At 35.6% G+C, this 16,237-nt stretch overlaps 1 protein-coding gene across 3 annotated transcripts in view; it reads right to left on the reverse strand.

The window, feature by feature from the left end:
- CACNA2D1 (calcium voltage-gated channel auxiliary subunit alpha2delta 1) overlaps nt 1-16,237 on the reverse strand; it is a 352,862-nt gene that overhangs the window by 180,269 nt on the left and 156,356 nt on the right. For all 3 annotated transcript variants that reach the window (XM_062491655.1, XM_062491654.1, XM_062491656.1), the window contains exon 4: nt 4,480-4,539. In XM_062491655.1, the coding sequence (XP_062347639.1) occupies nt 4,480-4,539 (60 nt within the window). The remainder of the gene's footprint in view (nt 1-4,479; nt 4,540-16,237) is intronic.

A 16,237-nucleotide genomic window follows, 5' to 3' on the forward strand; every position in this document is an offset into this window, starting at 1 on the left:
TGTAACTTCCACAAAATTATAAAATATATATGACTTACCAGGAAAGGATCCCACATCTACTTTGCACCTGTGAGGACCAGTTCCCTGTACTGCAGGTCTGGTGCCAAATCTCAGCTGCATCATTTCTCACAGATGCTCTTGGCACAAAAAAAAATTATCAGAAGTACAAGCCATCTCTCTGAAGAGATGAGAGAAAAAGGATTCTAGTTTGTTTTCTTCATAGATTTTTCCTTCTTTCAAGAGATAAAATATGTTTAGTAAACCGCTTCTTTATAATGAAACCATGCCAAAGCTGAGTTTCAAGATTGCTTTGTTTTCCAGCTCAGGCTTTTAAGATACAGTGTTTTAGCATTGCTGTAACATCCACAGTAAATTACAGACAGTCCTGGAAATCTTCAAACTGCAAGATACAACAGAGACACCTACTACTGCTCTGCTCTTGCAGGTCACTGCTTGGATCAACTCTGGTGATAGGAAACTTGTTTTATCTTAGTTATCCTTTTCATCTTCTGTTTCTTTGCTGAGCAACTTTTCACTACAGTTTTATGCAGCCAAAATTTCTACTAGAAAAAAAGATAAACAGACCATATTCCAAAGTAATATTCCCATGACCTTTTGTCATTGGTACATGAACACCAGCCTACATATTATCATTGGATAAAATGCTGTCTCAAAATTACCAAGACATAGAAAAACACCATTTACGCAGAAGAATACAAAACAACTCTACTGGTTAAAAGATAAAGCATATTGAAAGAATTTTTCATGTGACATTTTTATATGATAGTAATTCTTAAAAGTCTAAGTTTCAGTCTCCGTATAAATCAGTGAATGCTAATAGGCCATCCATACAGACTCCCCTTTTAAAATACCAATGAGATATCCCTTATGTTTATACATGTGTAAGTACAATTAATAGAGCAACCCAACTGGAAACAAAATTGCTTTAGTTAACCAACCATTGCAAGGCAATCAAGTGTGGTATCAAATGTAATTGTAGAAGATTCATTTGGGGAATAACAGCAATTACTTCACACAGAATTCTCCCTTCCTTCTTTCTGTATGCATACATTTTTTTCATGAGTCTCTATGCCAGAAAAATAATTGGACGATCACAAGTGTCAAAACCGTCCCCCTTTCAATCTGTAGCATACAAGAAATTTCAAACTGACAAGGCTGTTTCATTTAGATATATTGGTTTGTACCTCTGAGTTTTAACTGCATTAATCTAAAATATTCAAGCAGGCTTAATTCCTCCAGCTGTACAGGCAGCTGGGGAATTGGGCAGTATCAATGGAGAAGAAAACAGAGAATGGGAATTATTTGCCTGAAGCTAAGGACTTTTGATTTGCCTTCATAAACTTCACATATATTCTCTTAGGACCTAATAGTTTTCTAACAGGTAAGTATTATTTTTGGGCCATACAAGTAAACTGCATTTCAACGATTTTAGCCAACTCCGTGCTTCATCAGGAAATAACGCATGGCAATCCAATATTTCTTTTTTTCCCCCTTTTTTACTTAGAAGACATTTAGCATTCTTAATTATTATTCTTAATTAATATTGCTTTGAAAAACTTTGAACCTTTAGTAAATTAATTAGTAATTTCCAAAGTTATTAACCCAAAAATAAAATCTTCAATACTTGCACGTTTCTTTTGCTGTGAACGGTGGAAAATCCACTCATATTTAGAATAAGGTGTTAGAACAGGCACCCTGGTGGTCTTTTGACTGACACATCCCTTGTAACTCTGTACAGACCTTGGTCTCACAACCAGCCTTCTTTGCTCTTTCTTTTTTGCACATGTTCCACTCATGTCAGCCCATATACACTTCCCCAGAAGGAATGCTTGTGATATTTTCTCCTTAAAACTCCATAGGCTATTATTCAGCTGCAATCTGACTGTCAAGGACATCAGTGATCACAAGCTCATTAGAAGCAGAAATAGCTCGTCCCATGAGTTCCATTCTACAGTGACTCATGTGCAATGCTGCTGGAAGGGCTTTCATCACCCAAAACCAAATCCTGGATGAGAAATTAACCTCATGCAGCATGACACAGACCATTCGTAATGCTATCAGAAGTACTTTAAGAACCTTTAACTGCAGAAAGTTTTATGGTCTATCTTCTATTTTCCATCACAGACGTTAGGAGAATGAGTCTTCCAGTGAAAATTAAGTTTATCAGAAAGATCTGTGTGCAAACTAATTTGAGAAGGCATTTTCTAAAAAGTAGGCCAGAAGAGAAGAAAGATTACTTCTGGCAAAAATGGAACAAATTAAATTATAACAGGCTTAATACATTTATTTAAAATTTAATTGCATAACCTAATGTCAAGGATATTATATGGTGCACGCTGTTGGGATCCAAATTCAAAACAGTGAAGTACAATCTCAGTTTGCAGTTACTTTATTTTAAATCCAACTGCAATTTTTTTTCAATACTGACCATATTCTTTGCCTGAAGCACAACATTAATAGAAAATCAAACATTTGAATAATTTTGAGATATCTCCTTGGCAAAGAACTCAGATAAAACCTGAAACCTCTTTGGTACGACTGACTTCTACTGTGAAAAAAAAAAAAAAAGGTAAAAAGGAAAAAAACAAAAGCTGAGGCAGTGTTGACATGATGCCAGAATATAGTGGAGAAGCAAAATTATTAGAATGAGATTCTGACTGTATTCACACAGCTCTGCACTGAGCCATCAAGCCTGAAGGTTTTGTTTTCTAGTCACAGGAGAGACAGACTAGCAGAAAAGGTCGCTGCAGCATTCTGTTATAGCATCTCCATGGAATATGCATTCCGTGTTTCACCATGTCTGGAAGCTGTTCCTGGGCACAGAGCACACTTAAAAACACTCAGGCTGTGTCCAGACTCACTGGACTCCTGGAGTCAGTCGCTCGTAACTGAATTACACAGCCTGACCTTAGGAGCTTTTTTGTCTGTTTTCAGATCTCCAAGTACCTGAATAAAACTGTCTCAGAATGAACATTTCTGCAGGTTTTCACTTGGTTAGAACTAATTTTCTTAATTGTAGCTAGCATGGGATATATTTTGGATTTGTTCTGGAAACAGTAATGATAATTCTGGTGTGGTGTTTTTTATTGCTGAGCAGTGCTTTTGCACAGCTGAGGCTTTTTGTGCTCTTCACTCTCCCCAGCAGTGAGGAGGCTGGGGTACACAGCAGAGCCCAGCTTACCCAAGGGATATTCCAGACCATACAGCACCGTGCTTAGTGTATAACACTGGAGGAAGAAGAAGGAAAGGGGTGGCCTTTTGGAGCGATGGTGTTTGTCTTCACGAGACATCACAAAGGGCAAAGGAGCCCTGCTTTCCTGTGCATGGATGTACACCTGCCCACCCATGGGAAGTGGTGAAGGAATTCCTTTTTTTAGTTCTGCTTCTGCATACAACTTTTGCTTTACTTATAAAACTGCCTTGGTATCAACCCATGAGTTTTCTCATTTTGACTCTTGCAATTGTGTCCCCCACCCTGATTTAGTGGGAGTGAGCAGGTGCCTGTGCAGTGCTTGCTTGTCAGCTGGGGTTAAACCACAACAACATTCTTAGAAAACCACTGTGCATTTAACTGTGTGCCACTGTGATTCTTGTGCATGTGCAAACACAGTCTAGGTTTGTAGCAGCACTATGTAAAAAGTACCATGTGTCTTTATTTCTGAAGGAACATGGAATAAAGGCATAATAAATAACTTTGACACTCAGCCTGGAATTATAACCTAAAATTAAGAGGTTTATAATCATGTAGCACAATATTAATTTGGCCAGATTGGTAATAACAAATCAATATTGTACATTTTAAAATTATGTCACTTATTTTTCAGTAAAGCCTCAAACAACTAAAGATAATTTAAAGTTTGACCAGGTTGGGGCCTCTTTCAGCAGTACTAGAATACTGAATAAAGAAATGCAGTTATTAAAATATGGAATGGCATTCTGAAAAATAGTCTATGACTCCCAAGTCATGCAGATAAACCAAATCCTTGTGTATTTTTTCTTGTTTGGTTGTTTTTGGTTTTTTTTTTTTGTTTGTGGGGTTTTTGTTATTTGGTTTTTGGTTTTTTTTTCCATTTACACAAGAAAAAGACAACTTGTAAAAATCTTTTCGATGATTCTATTTCAGTGCTTGGAATAATCACACTTTTAACTGATAGCAACCATCACTCAAATGTCTTCTCTGTAATAATTCCTTTGTCAAAACAAACAGATGTCGTGTGTTCAACTCAGAGCTACATCCATGGGTCTGTGAAGCTCCCTATGAGCTTCAGAAAGGAAAAGTTCACTTTATTCTCTAGACATCCTGACTGAGACTCTGTTTACGGAATTAAATGAACTGTCTATTCATAGTCAGTAACCTCTTCTGTAGTAGATACACAAACAACATATTTGTAAGAATACAGTTAACATTTCAAAGAGGAAAAATCCAAGGTAGCTAAAAGGAGAAAAACCAAAGCTTACCCCAAACTCATCCCTCCACTGATGCGATGCTTGGTACTTCTCTGCTTCCTTAGCAAGGCGCTGAAGAACAAAGAGAGAGGACATAAATTTTAGTCTTTACTGATTCTTCACATAGAAAAATCTTTCTCTTTTATTTTTTTCATATATATGTTTTCTCTTTATAAATGTTAGATATGTAAGTTTTTTTGCATTAACTTGAAAATCATGTGTATTTAAATGAAGGTGAACTATCTCATCTAAAAAGTGCTATTTTCTGTATTATTTTCCAATTAAGTACTGTAATTAATTAGAAAACTTAACCCTCACTCCAATACAATTTAAGTAGTTCCAGTTAAGTTCAAAACCCATGAACATCCTACTGAAAGCACTTTCTCTTACACACACTACCTTGTCTTATCTGCATTAATTTGATCTACATCTAATGACAAGTAGATTTTAAAATATTAAAACACGGTGTTATGTACATTTATTTCTCTATTACAACATTTAGTTTCAATTAGAGAAACTACTGACATCCCTGCGATTATTGAGGCATAAATTCAGTAATTTGGAACTAGCTGGAGTCTGATCTCATGGATTGAATTAGCAGCTGGAAAGTAGCGGGCATGCTCTTAGAGGGCATTTTATTCATATTTAATACTTTGAATCAAATCCAGTCTTTTCACTTAGCCCCACAGGAAGAAAAGCACAACGTATGGGAATTTGTTCTTTCAAACGAATCTCTTGTACAGATCCATCCATTAGATTGGATGAGGTGTTCCTCCTCATACAAAATTTGAAGTCTCAAAAAAAAAAAGCTGTTTGGACACAATTCTTAGAGGTTTACTACAATTTTGCATATAGAAGTTGACAAGGTAATGCATGTTCTCCAGCTAAGCTGCACATGGATCCCCCATCCCATTGGTCCACCTATCCCTAATGCAAGCCAGCTCACTCTGAAGAAGCAGCTACCTGATGTGAATGTAGTTCATGTGGACTCAGCCATGGCCTAATAGCTGAGTGACTTTTAGAACACAGGGGGTTTTTTTTACAGTCAAATAAAAATTTTAGCAAATGTCTTTAGAGAGTCATGGTCCCTTTCTAGCAGACACAGCCTGACAGTCCACCAGATAAATAGGGATGAAAATTCTTACTGTGTAACAATTAGTCTGATGACCCTTTTATTATTCAGATCAATCTCTACCCAAAATGAACTGGTGCCCAAGTTACACTTTCAACTGAGTCACCTTGTCAGTTATTGTTAACAGCAAAAGGAATATGACTAGAAAGGCCATGAAGGCTGGAGTTCCAGACATGGCTCTGACCTCAGACCTGTTCCAGATGGCAACTGCCTGCGCTACCTCATCCCCTGAGGACAACCCTTCTCCCAGCTCTAACAGTTACCAGGATGATTGATACATTTCAAAAATCCGAATTTAGCATTTTTAGGTTTGAAATAATTCTTTACAATCAGAAAAAACATCAACCAACCTTTGTCCTGTACTGCCACAAAATGTGTCCCCACTGAATTGTTTATTGTCAATTGGAATGATTCTTAGCTAACTGAAATCTACCAGCACCTTACAGGCACTGCCCACTGGAGGTACATCCACAGTAACCAAGTACATCACTAACCACAGAAAAACTATGATATCATTTCATACATTACATTGCAATAAAAACACAGACCAACTCTCTATTGACTGCGCTGGACAAAGATCTAAGCATCTTCATTTTTTAGGTAATACATAAGAACAATTTTGTCCATATAATTTACTAAATTAATCGAGCCTGTTCTGCATCTAAATTTGTATATCCTCTGATAAATTCAAGATTATTAAATCATATTTCACCAGATTATAACAAAGCAAGATACAAAACAATACACATGCAAATAGCTGCAGTTAACACTGCCCTCAGATTTCCTTCACACACACCTTAAGGTACTCTGAGAACCACAAAAGACAGCAGAACCCAAATGTATAAAATGATAGATGAATTATGGAGAGAAATATATACTCATCATTAGCACTACTAAGAATTTTCCATGGAAAGAACTGAAGCCATGCTTGAAGTTCATCAGTTAAAATGGCAGATTTCTTAGCTAATCTGCACTATAAAGTGAAAATGCTTAAAGCAATTAAAAAAAATGGTTTGGGTTGATTTCTCTTGTCTAAAATGAAGGGAGAAAAAAAAAGAATATCCTTCACAAAATTGTTAGAATTTTTCAGTTAGGCTTCAGCTTGAACCTATCCTAACTGCCCAAGCAACCTTCTAAAATAATCCCACATGAAATATCTACAATGCTTTGCACCTTAAAATAGCCTCCAAAATGAGATGCTGACATTCAGGGCATGCATGCAGAGCTCTGTTAAAGGTGATCAAGTTCAAACAAAAGTCCAAGAAAACTGTTTAAGAGTAATAAAAAATGAGAAAGCAGTTGTTCCTTGACTCCTAGAACCCCAAACCCAACGCCATAATGGCAGTACACATGACAAGAAGATGGAATATGCATATAGGCTCAAGCAACTGGCTGAGACACCTTTTTGATTTCTTTGCCTTTTGATCACTGCTTACCTGATGAATATCTGCATTTTGCTCTACCATCCAAAAATCAGTATCATTTTTTGTTCCTGTTATTTGATCATAAAAAAAAATGATCTGCAATTATTATAAATCTAATACTTTAGCTAGAATGTTTGTTTGTAATGTACTTTATATCACCCTGTGTCAACACTCCTCAGCCAAAAATAGCTGGGCGGTTAAGCAAACTCAAGTTACCTGCACCTTTTATTGTGACACAAGGAGAGACTAATTTTTAATCTCTCAAAGAAATCATGCCTGCTTCCTTTTGAGGTATGCAAATGTCAGGTTTGGCCTTCTCTGTTTGATGAAAGAGTTTTTGGAGAATGCTGACAGAGAAGCTGCCCAAGAGCCAGCAGACACCTGGCACTTCCCATTTTCCCTCTCATTACAGTGAGGGTGTAATAAGGCAACAGCTTCTTTAATACCATGACCCACTGCAGCTCCCTACAGGTTTCTCCAGCAAATAATAAAATCCTGACATGTAATTTTTTATGTGTAAGAAAATAAGAAGAAACAGTTTAAAACAATACTCTTGTATATTAGTTTTTAATATTTTTTCCTACGAGCCCTCTGTATTTGTTTGCTGTGTATATGAAAGCTCTGAGATGTTTTTATGCCTTGAACAAAGCTCCATTTAACAGCATCTTTTTGGATACAGAGTAGGAAAAGCCAAACACTAAAAATGGAAGAAGAAACAAAACTTAACATGTAGCAGAAGTGTTCTGGCTTGCTTCAATATATTTGAAGAATCCTACTTCGTGCAGTCTGCTGGAGAGCACAGATTTACTCTGAAGTAGCAAATAAATTGAGAAGCCAAGACCAGGGAGAGAGGGCTGCAAAGGCTAACAGAATGCTGCAGCATCTATTCGTGTGCTTTTGGAGGATGCATGACAGCTGTGTGATGGTGCTTTTTGAGTAAGGGATCAGATGAGCTGAGGCCGGATTTAACCATTATGATTGACAGAGTAGTTGATGTCAAATTTAAGATGCTTCGAAACACTTTCATTAAACACACAATTTGTTTAATAAATTTTCCTAGATTAAAAACTACTATTTTTTTTTATTTTAAAACTTTTTAAAATTTTTTTATTTAATTATTGATGAGAACTGCTTTCTCTCTCTTTTTTGTTTTTTTTGGTTTTTTTGTTTTTTTTTTTTTTTTTTTTTTTTTGTTAGTAGAGTGCATTGTGCATTATTTTAAAGAATTTCTGGAATACATAGCTCATCAATAAAAAATAATTATCCCTTGAAAATCAGTCACTGCTCACAATAAATACAATAAGTATTTTTAAACAAACTTCGAAAGGAGTCACGAGGTGCCTTCCACTAGATTTCCTTATACCTTTCAAAGAGAAAGGTTACCTTTAAAGGAAAACAGCTATTGAAAAGCTAGATAAGGTGAAAGTGTTAATTCACTCCACCAGCCTATGAATCTTTCCTTGACTTTTAAAGGGATTATAAAAGATTATACACACACAAGCACACAGACAATGGAAAAGCAAAACAACAGCTAAAAAAGATCCAAAGCCCAGCTGCTTGTCAATCTCAAAAGCCTCTATTTTCAAAGGTCTTGTCCCCAGTTTCCAAGTTCATGTTACTATCTCTGAAAGGCAGCCTTTGATGGAGCACAGGCTGCAAGATTCTTTATCTGATCTATAAAGATCAACTCTGCTGAAGGCCTATTCATCTTCCAGCCTTCATTTTTTTATGCATATGTCATATTTTTATCTCCTTCTTTCAAGTGCGGGATTCTGTCAGCAAATGGCCCAATTAAATTTATATTCAGTACAATGAAATATTTTCGTATGCTTCCCACTCTTCTTTAAGTGTTTTATTTGAAAATAATATTCAACTACTTCTTGATATATTAAGCTATTATAAAATGTGCAATCTTAAGAGGTAATACATATCAGTAGCCTCAGAAATATCTAAAATGCAAAACCCAAGAATTTTTAGGGTATTTTAAGAAAATAAGTGCCGTGGGAAAATATGTCAATATCAAGCTTATAAAGAACAACATAGAATACACAATGACCTTCAAGTCCTGACTGTAAAATATTGTCCGAATATTCAAACCTGCTCTTGCATGAACAGCATAAAAGCCACAAGTATGTGTAAAAGTAGTTTTATACAAGCTTTTCATATCATATGTCTGAAATACAAATAGTTTTCTCCCATATTTGATTATGAATTGGATATGAATATTGCAAGATGAGGAAGAGATTTTGTAAGATATAAATTGGTGTCTGAAGTGTCAGTGCAAGACTGACACTGTTATTTCATTACAGGTTTAATACAGACTGACAAAGTCTAAAGGATTACATTCTCATCTCAGTAAACTGCTACATTCCATATCAAGCCAAATTAGAATGATTGTGTTTTACCTTGATTCTATTGTCTTTATATGCATAGAATATGTTATATTTTCACAGAAATCCTTCGTAATGAATTATCCAAATACCCATGAATTACCCTATTCAATAGTTGTACCCAATTGCATTAAAAGACCAGTGTGCCAAACAGAGAGTGTGAGTTCAACAGACAACTGCAAACTGGAAGATCAGTAACCCAAATTTGAGCATAGATGTCCTAAAGATAGCAAGACCATAACCCTCATATAAACACACCTGGATTTATTTTCTTTGTCCCATTTCCATAATTCCAGTGGGGCACAGGAGGAGTTATTGGGGGCTGACTACCTTTTTACATATTATTTATGAAGTTATTTCCTATATGATCTTTCTAACAAGAGGGCACTGAAAATAATTATCACCACAAAAGCTGATCGAGATTTCATGAAACTGAGGCATGTCAGTTTGGATAAGACAGTCCCAATCATAAAACAATGTCTTAGACTGAACCAAAGACATGCCTGATTTTGTTGATATAAATTGTAACCACAAGTTTTAATGTTTCCTTTTACAAGTAAATTTGTTTGCTTTTAAAAATATTATGATCTCTAACACTAATACACAAAAGTTCCCATGATAATTCATATTTCCCTATGTCAAACAAGGACTTTTTTTCTTAAGCTTTGCTATATTACATTACATAAAGGCCATAATCTTCAGCATAAGTGTAACCAGAATTTTAAACATATTGTTATAATTTTTTATTTTTTTTCAAATATAGTGACCAAATATAGGATTCTCTTTTTTTTTTTTTTTTGTAGATCTGCAGCTTGTGTACGTTTTAGTTATTTACACTGCAGAGTCACAGCTTCTCTTTACTCTGACATCTGCTGTGCCACATGATGGTAATGTGATCTGTGCTCTGTTAACGAGGATAGCTGAAGCATATAAGGTCACAGAAAGACTGTGTTTATAATTGGTCTCCTATATTCTATATGGAATTTCTATGTTGTGCTCCTCAGACACTCTCTGGGGACAATTTCACTTTTGTCATCTAAGGCAGCAGTTGAGTCATATTCATACGGAAAAAGGGTATACCAGAGATCTGGTGAAATTTTAATATTTGCAAAAATCAGTCTTCATATAAAATTGCTTCCCTAAATTTATATGTAATTTAAGACAAATGGGAGTTAGCACGAAGTTTCAAAAAGCTAATGTTATTACACTCTGGACAACAGTTCAAAGTAAAACCTCAGTCCTTGTCTTCCACTCTGTAAAAATTTAATGGCGACCTAAAATATTACACGCATTTTTTTCTAATTCAGCTCTAGATTACAAAACTCAGCTTTAATAAAACAGTAAGCAAAAAATTATTTTCCACAGGTTGTCTGCTTTTCTAATGCATTTCAAGACATTTCTGTTATATGAAAATTAATTCTATTTCAGACCTTCTTAATCAGTTTTTCTAACAGGATGACTTTATATCCAAAGGCTGTCATGTTGGCTACAAAGTCACCTAATGGAAAAAAAAATATTATCACCTTCCACATATTTAGAAGGCAGAGCTTTAAAGGTTTTCACTATCTGTTAATAGCTATAATGAAAATCATACTTTGTCACTGAAGACAACCTTTATTCCTGCAGTTTACTTCAATGAAAGAAGGAAAAATAAGGCTTATTCTCTACAGAGAACTTTTATTCTTCTCATGGTCTTCTAGTTCCAAAGCAAATCAAGCCACCAGACTAAATAAGATCAGAAATCAATGGCAAATAAAATGTGAACGAGAGTACTTGAGATTACAGTATTGTAAAACCTGAAATTCTGATGCCCTAAATAAATGCATCCCACATGTGTTTTTGACATCTAAAATGTCACGTGCCATCACCTGTCACTGACAAAAGTGTCATATAGGAAAAGTTAGAAAGGATAAAACCCAAAGAACATTTATCACAGTAACACTTCTCCATTACATAAAAGCAGCTCTTCTCTAGAACATGAACTAGAAATACCTCTTCTATTTTGTTCCTAGCAAATTAACAAAAAAGGAGGAAAAAGTGGCATAGTGGCAGTACTTCAAGGCCTAAAAGAGAGCTGAAAAAGTCTTTGAAATTTACTATCTTAGGATTCTCAGTTAAGTTTTAGAAAGAATATAAAATCCTTCAGATATAGTGAAATGTACAGATATCATCACTTTTTGCTTCCATCCTGAAAACAAATCACTGAAGAGCTGGAGCTATATACATTCCTGGCAGTCATCACTGAAGAATACCTAACTAAATAAGCTAATAAATAAATAAATAGGCTAAACCCCATAAATTTAAACACCTAGAAAAGTGGTATAGCTTGATATGCACTTAGGTGAGTGCACAGCCTGCAGAAGTTTTAGGGGGATAATGTCAAGTAGTAGTTTGTAGCCATCTGAAAATTTACTGCTGTCACCTCAGCTTTGTACCTAATGTCCATAATCCTAACTAGAACTAGCAAGACCATTGATACCAGATGAAAAGAAACTTTACATGTGCAGTCAAAGGGAAAAATGAACCACAGGTCCAAATTGCTGGAGGAGTACCTGAGTAACACAGAACACATGAAATAAAGCCACGATGAGGAGTGTAGGGTGCATAAAATTATTTTCTCTGACTGGAGCACTGAGTCCCATCCATGAGACATGAAATATTATGTGTGTGAAATATTTTACACACTTCATATGGTGCAGTAAGGGTGTACAAATTAATTGGCAGCAAGTTGTCAGCTCCCTATGCACTGCAAAAAGGAGTGCAGCAGATTCACAACAGAAGATATAGGAGCAGAATTTCCACATTTATGGGGAGAGGGAAGGAGGAAGGAAGCTCAGTTGCCAAGGCAGAGTATATTTCTAGGATGTGTGCAATAAGGAGATTTGAAAAGCTGGGCAATATTATGACAACTTGATACTGCCAAAAATGTTTCAATAGACAAGGGAGTACGATAGACACAAGTGTAGATAAAGGCACAAAGAAAATCTATTAGAAGAGCAAGATAGTCTGTCAAATGCATCCTGACATCTAGCAGTGAAAATTCACTAGAGTGGTGTATAAAAACAGCAGAAGACCACTTCTTTTAAGGCATCATTCATTTTTCTCATTTGCAGAGGTTTAAATTCCTTAGAGTTAATACATTTTCACTCTAATATTCATATGCCTTAAATGCAAGTCACATTAGTGTTATATTTTTAAACAGGTTCAAAGTGAAGGACACATGCTGAAACCATTAGGCTGAAATTGCCAACTGCTCCAACAAATCTCAAATTGCATAACACCAGCAGCTCCAGCTCACTGCCTGCCTTAGGAAACTCTTTTTACCTTCACAGCTGAGCTAGTAACTTCACAGGCATGATTAGAAAACGACATGTATATTGAGTAGGCGTGCCTTGTTACCCTGGGTTTTTTTACATACTTTATAAACTCAAGGATAAATCAGAACTACATAAATTATTTAAGAAATATCAAAATCAAGTCACATAAAAAAGTGTTCTAAAATGTCAAAAAGGTAATTTTCCTCTGACTTAAACAAAAATATAACTTGATGCAGTTCAGATGACTTTACAACTCCTTTAATGCCTCCGCAGTACATCCAAATAGGAACAGAAATAACTGAAATATGTACATGCAACTGCCTTATTTAAAAGGGAAAAGCAGGGAAAAAGAAGAAATCAAGTAAATACCTCCTTGCAAAGTATGAGAAAAAAACATTGATACAGACTGGCATCACTTATGCAAGAAAAACACTAAAGAAATCAACTACCTTTAATCAAATAGGGGATGCAAGAGCAGTTGCATCTTGTCTCATCATAGAATCTAACAGAACAAAAAAATTCACAGAATGCTAGTTTCATATGAATTTAGGAAAAATATATCAAATAATATCATTTTACTGTCAATACAACTCAGTAACAATATTAAATAAATACTGAATATTCAAAACACTGCTTGCAGTATTTTGGTTCAAAATTATAGCTTCTGTTAAAATCACAAAAGTGGGGTTCAGCTAGGTAGGACACACTAAATACAGAGAAGTGTAGTGAGTTCTAGATTTACTCACACTTTGTGTGCTACAAAAGAAGTTTAGATGTAATGCTGGTGTAATCCCAAAAGAAGATCATAAAGCTGGAGATGTAAAATCTCTGCTGAACTGATAAGCAAATATCTCTTTTGTCCATGTCACCAGAAACAGCGTTAAGTTCTCTCAGAGTTGGATGGGTATTTATAAAAAGAAGAGCAAAATCCAGAATTTCCAGAAATAACAGTAGTGAACAGAGCTCATTTATCATCTCTTCCTCCGCAGAATAGGACAGAAATGTTTTATTTTATTAAGACACATTCATAACCTAAACTATAAGGATAAATTCCCAAGTTAATGATTCATAATAAAATCAAGACAGCACTGAAGTCTGCAGTAGCATTTCCAGAACTGGGCCTATGAAAAATGCAACTGTATTAATAATAAAACATAGAGCTTGAATAGCAGAACCAATTTGTGAATTTTAGAAAACAATCAGCATGTTCACCTCAGCTCTCCAATGTATAAAACAGAACAATGAATTTGACTTTTTACAAGTCTGTTCAAAAATGAATCCACTTCTAGTATATATCCACATATTTGCTGAAAACCGCAGCTGAATACCAAATGTAGCTTTAACAAGGCAAGATAGTGTCTCAACAGCTTTTCATGTCAGGGTAAAAAACAGAGCAGGTGGTGGGCTATAGCTGCTGAATAATCAACTTGATCTCATCAGCAGTCAGGGGTGAGAGCCAAGGAAACGTGTTAGTGTTGGCAGCAGCAGAAACAAATGATACATTAATACTGCCTGCTCTTTTCAGGCAGCATTTCCCTAATGGAAGTCATTCCAGTCCGAAGAAATAGGAAGGGTTTAGCTGCGAGTCCCGGAGAGAACTGAGTACAAAGGAAAGATGTCCTTCCCCCGGTGAAGTGGGAGAGGGATGATTTCTACTGTCCCGGAGAGCCTGCGGAAGGCAGGAGGGCGATGCTGGGAGCACACCCTGCTGCCAGCCCCGGCTGTCACCGGGCTGGAGGGACACCCAAAGCCCTGGAAAAGTTCCAGGGCTGGAACCCTGCCCGCTGAGAGCTTCACACTTCCCGGGCTAGCAGGCACTGACCCCCAGGAGAACACTGCGTTTCACCTGAGGCTGTTAAAAAAAGGCTTCCCAAATTAAATAACAAAACTGGAATTATGAGTGTGTAGTCTGAATAGAGGTGCGTGATATCACATAGTAAAAATCTTACAGTTTTAGAATATAGCAATATATATAAAACAAGATAAAAGTTTTAAAGCAAAGGCTAGTCCTTCTTCTTCACCTTCCTCTTCATTAGTCTAAGTAATTTTGTGTAATTAGCTAAAAAAGTTTACATTGCACGCCACGGATAATAAATCATTAAGTTAAAAGTAAAAACAATTTGAGCATCATTTATTAATTAGACAGTTTACCCTTAAAAGTCCTTGTAAAGAGAAAAACAAGACTTCATTTTTAGTTTGTTAATTTGAAATGCTGTAGAAATCACAGTTTATGAGACTATAATATAAATAAAAACTAAATAAATATTACTATAAACTAAATATAACTGATAAACTAATAAGTCTGAACAAGAAATACCATCTCACATCTCACTTAATCCCAGCCCAGACAAAAAGAAGATAAGCCACAGCACCTGCATTTCCTTCTTAACACACGGAGTGCAAAAAAATGCTGCTTCTAAACTTTCCCAACATATTTTAAAAGGACTGTTGCACACGAAACATTCTCTCTCTACTGGACAACTCAAGTTTTAATGTTCAAGTGTAGAAATGTCAAGTTTTTAAAAGCAATTCAGGTCCTTTGTTAGTCACATCTTTTCTATAAAGGACTAAAGGGGACTTAGAAGTTCTCACCCACCAACAGAACATTCTTCCAGATGGTAATGTAGAAAACACATTAAAATTAAAAGTAGACAAAGAAGTAAGGTGAGAATGCTGAAAATTGTATCTCCTACATCTCCATGCATTGTGTTGGTCGTGATTTCTCTTCAGCATCTTTTGTCATGTACATGTCATATACTGCACAACTTATGACCTTTGTGTTCCAGGCAGAACAGTCTCTTTCAGGGCATTCTTGTGATTTTACAGAAAATACAACCTGTTTAAGGTATACCATTAACCATTAATCATATTTCTGCACTGTAAGACCTTTGAAATTGAATTATTCGTGAAAAAATACAATTTTTCATTGTAAAACTAATGCATATTGTCATGGCTACAGAAGTATTTAATAACTTTTCCCATCCATTGTGAAGTAAATAATGCTGATTGTATTTCAAACATAAAGGAAAATAAAGCAGAAGGGTGACATAATGTGACCAAAGTCACAGAAAACATTAGTGTTACATGCTAGTTACACCAAAGTCCATAAGATTTATCTTCTGGGTGAATCCTCTGTATTTTTCTTTCAGTTCTTTTCTTCCTTTTTCTATGATTACATACATGACCTATAGCTGTGCTTAAGAAATGTATTTCATTGGCTGTCTTAATGACTAATGTACAGATCTGAATCAACATTCAAACTATAATTTCCTTCCAATTTTTACAAAAAGGAAAAAAAACCCAAACAAATAATTAAGATTGTTTTTAGTGTTACCCTCACAGGTGACACATTTGAGAACTACTACAAGTGGTTTGGGTTTATGTATGATGACTTTCACCAAAAGGTGTTTAATTAGGATGTCTCACACTTTTCTCTGTATGAAAATCTAATTGCCACTTTCTAGTTCAAAGAACACAATTGGGAAGCATTATCCCATCTCAAAACTG

Source organism: Cinclus cinclus, chromosome 4, assembly GCF_963662255.1.
Source record: "Cinclus cinclus chromosome 4, bCinCin1.1, whole genome shotgun sequence".
Classification (NCBI taxonomy): Eukaryota; Metazoa; Chordata; class Aves; order Passeriformes; family Cinclidae; genus Cinclus; species Cinclus cinclus.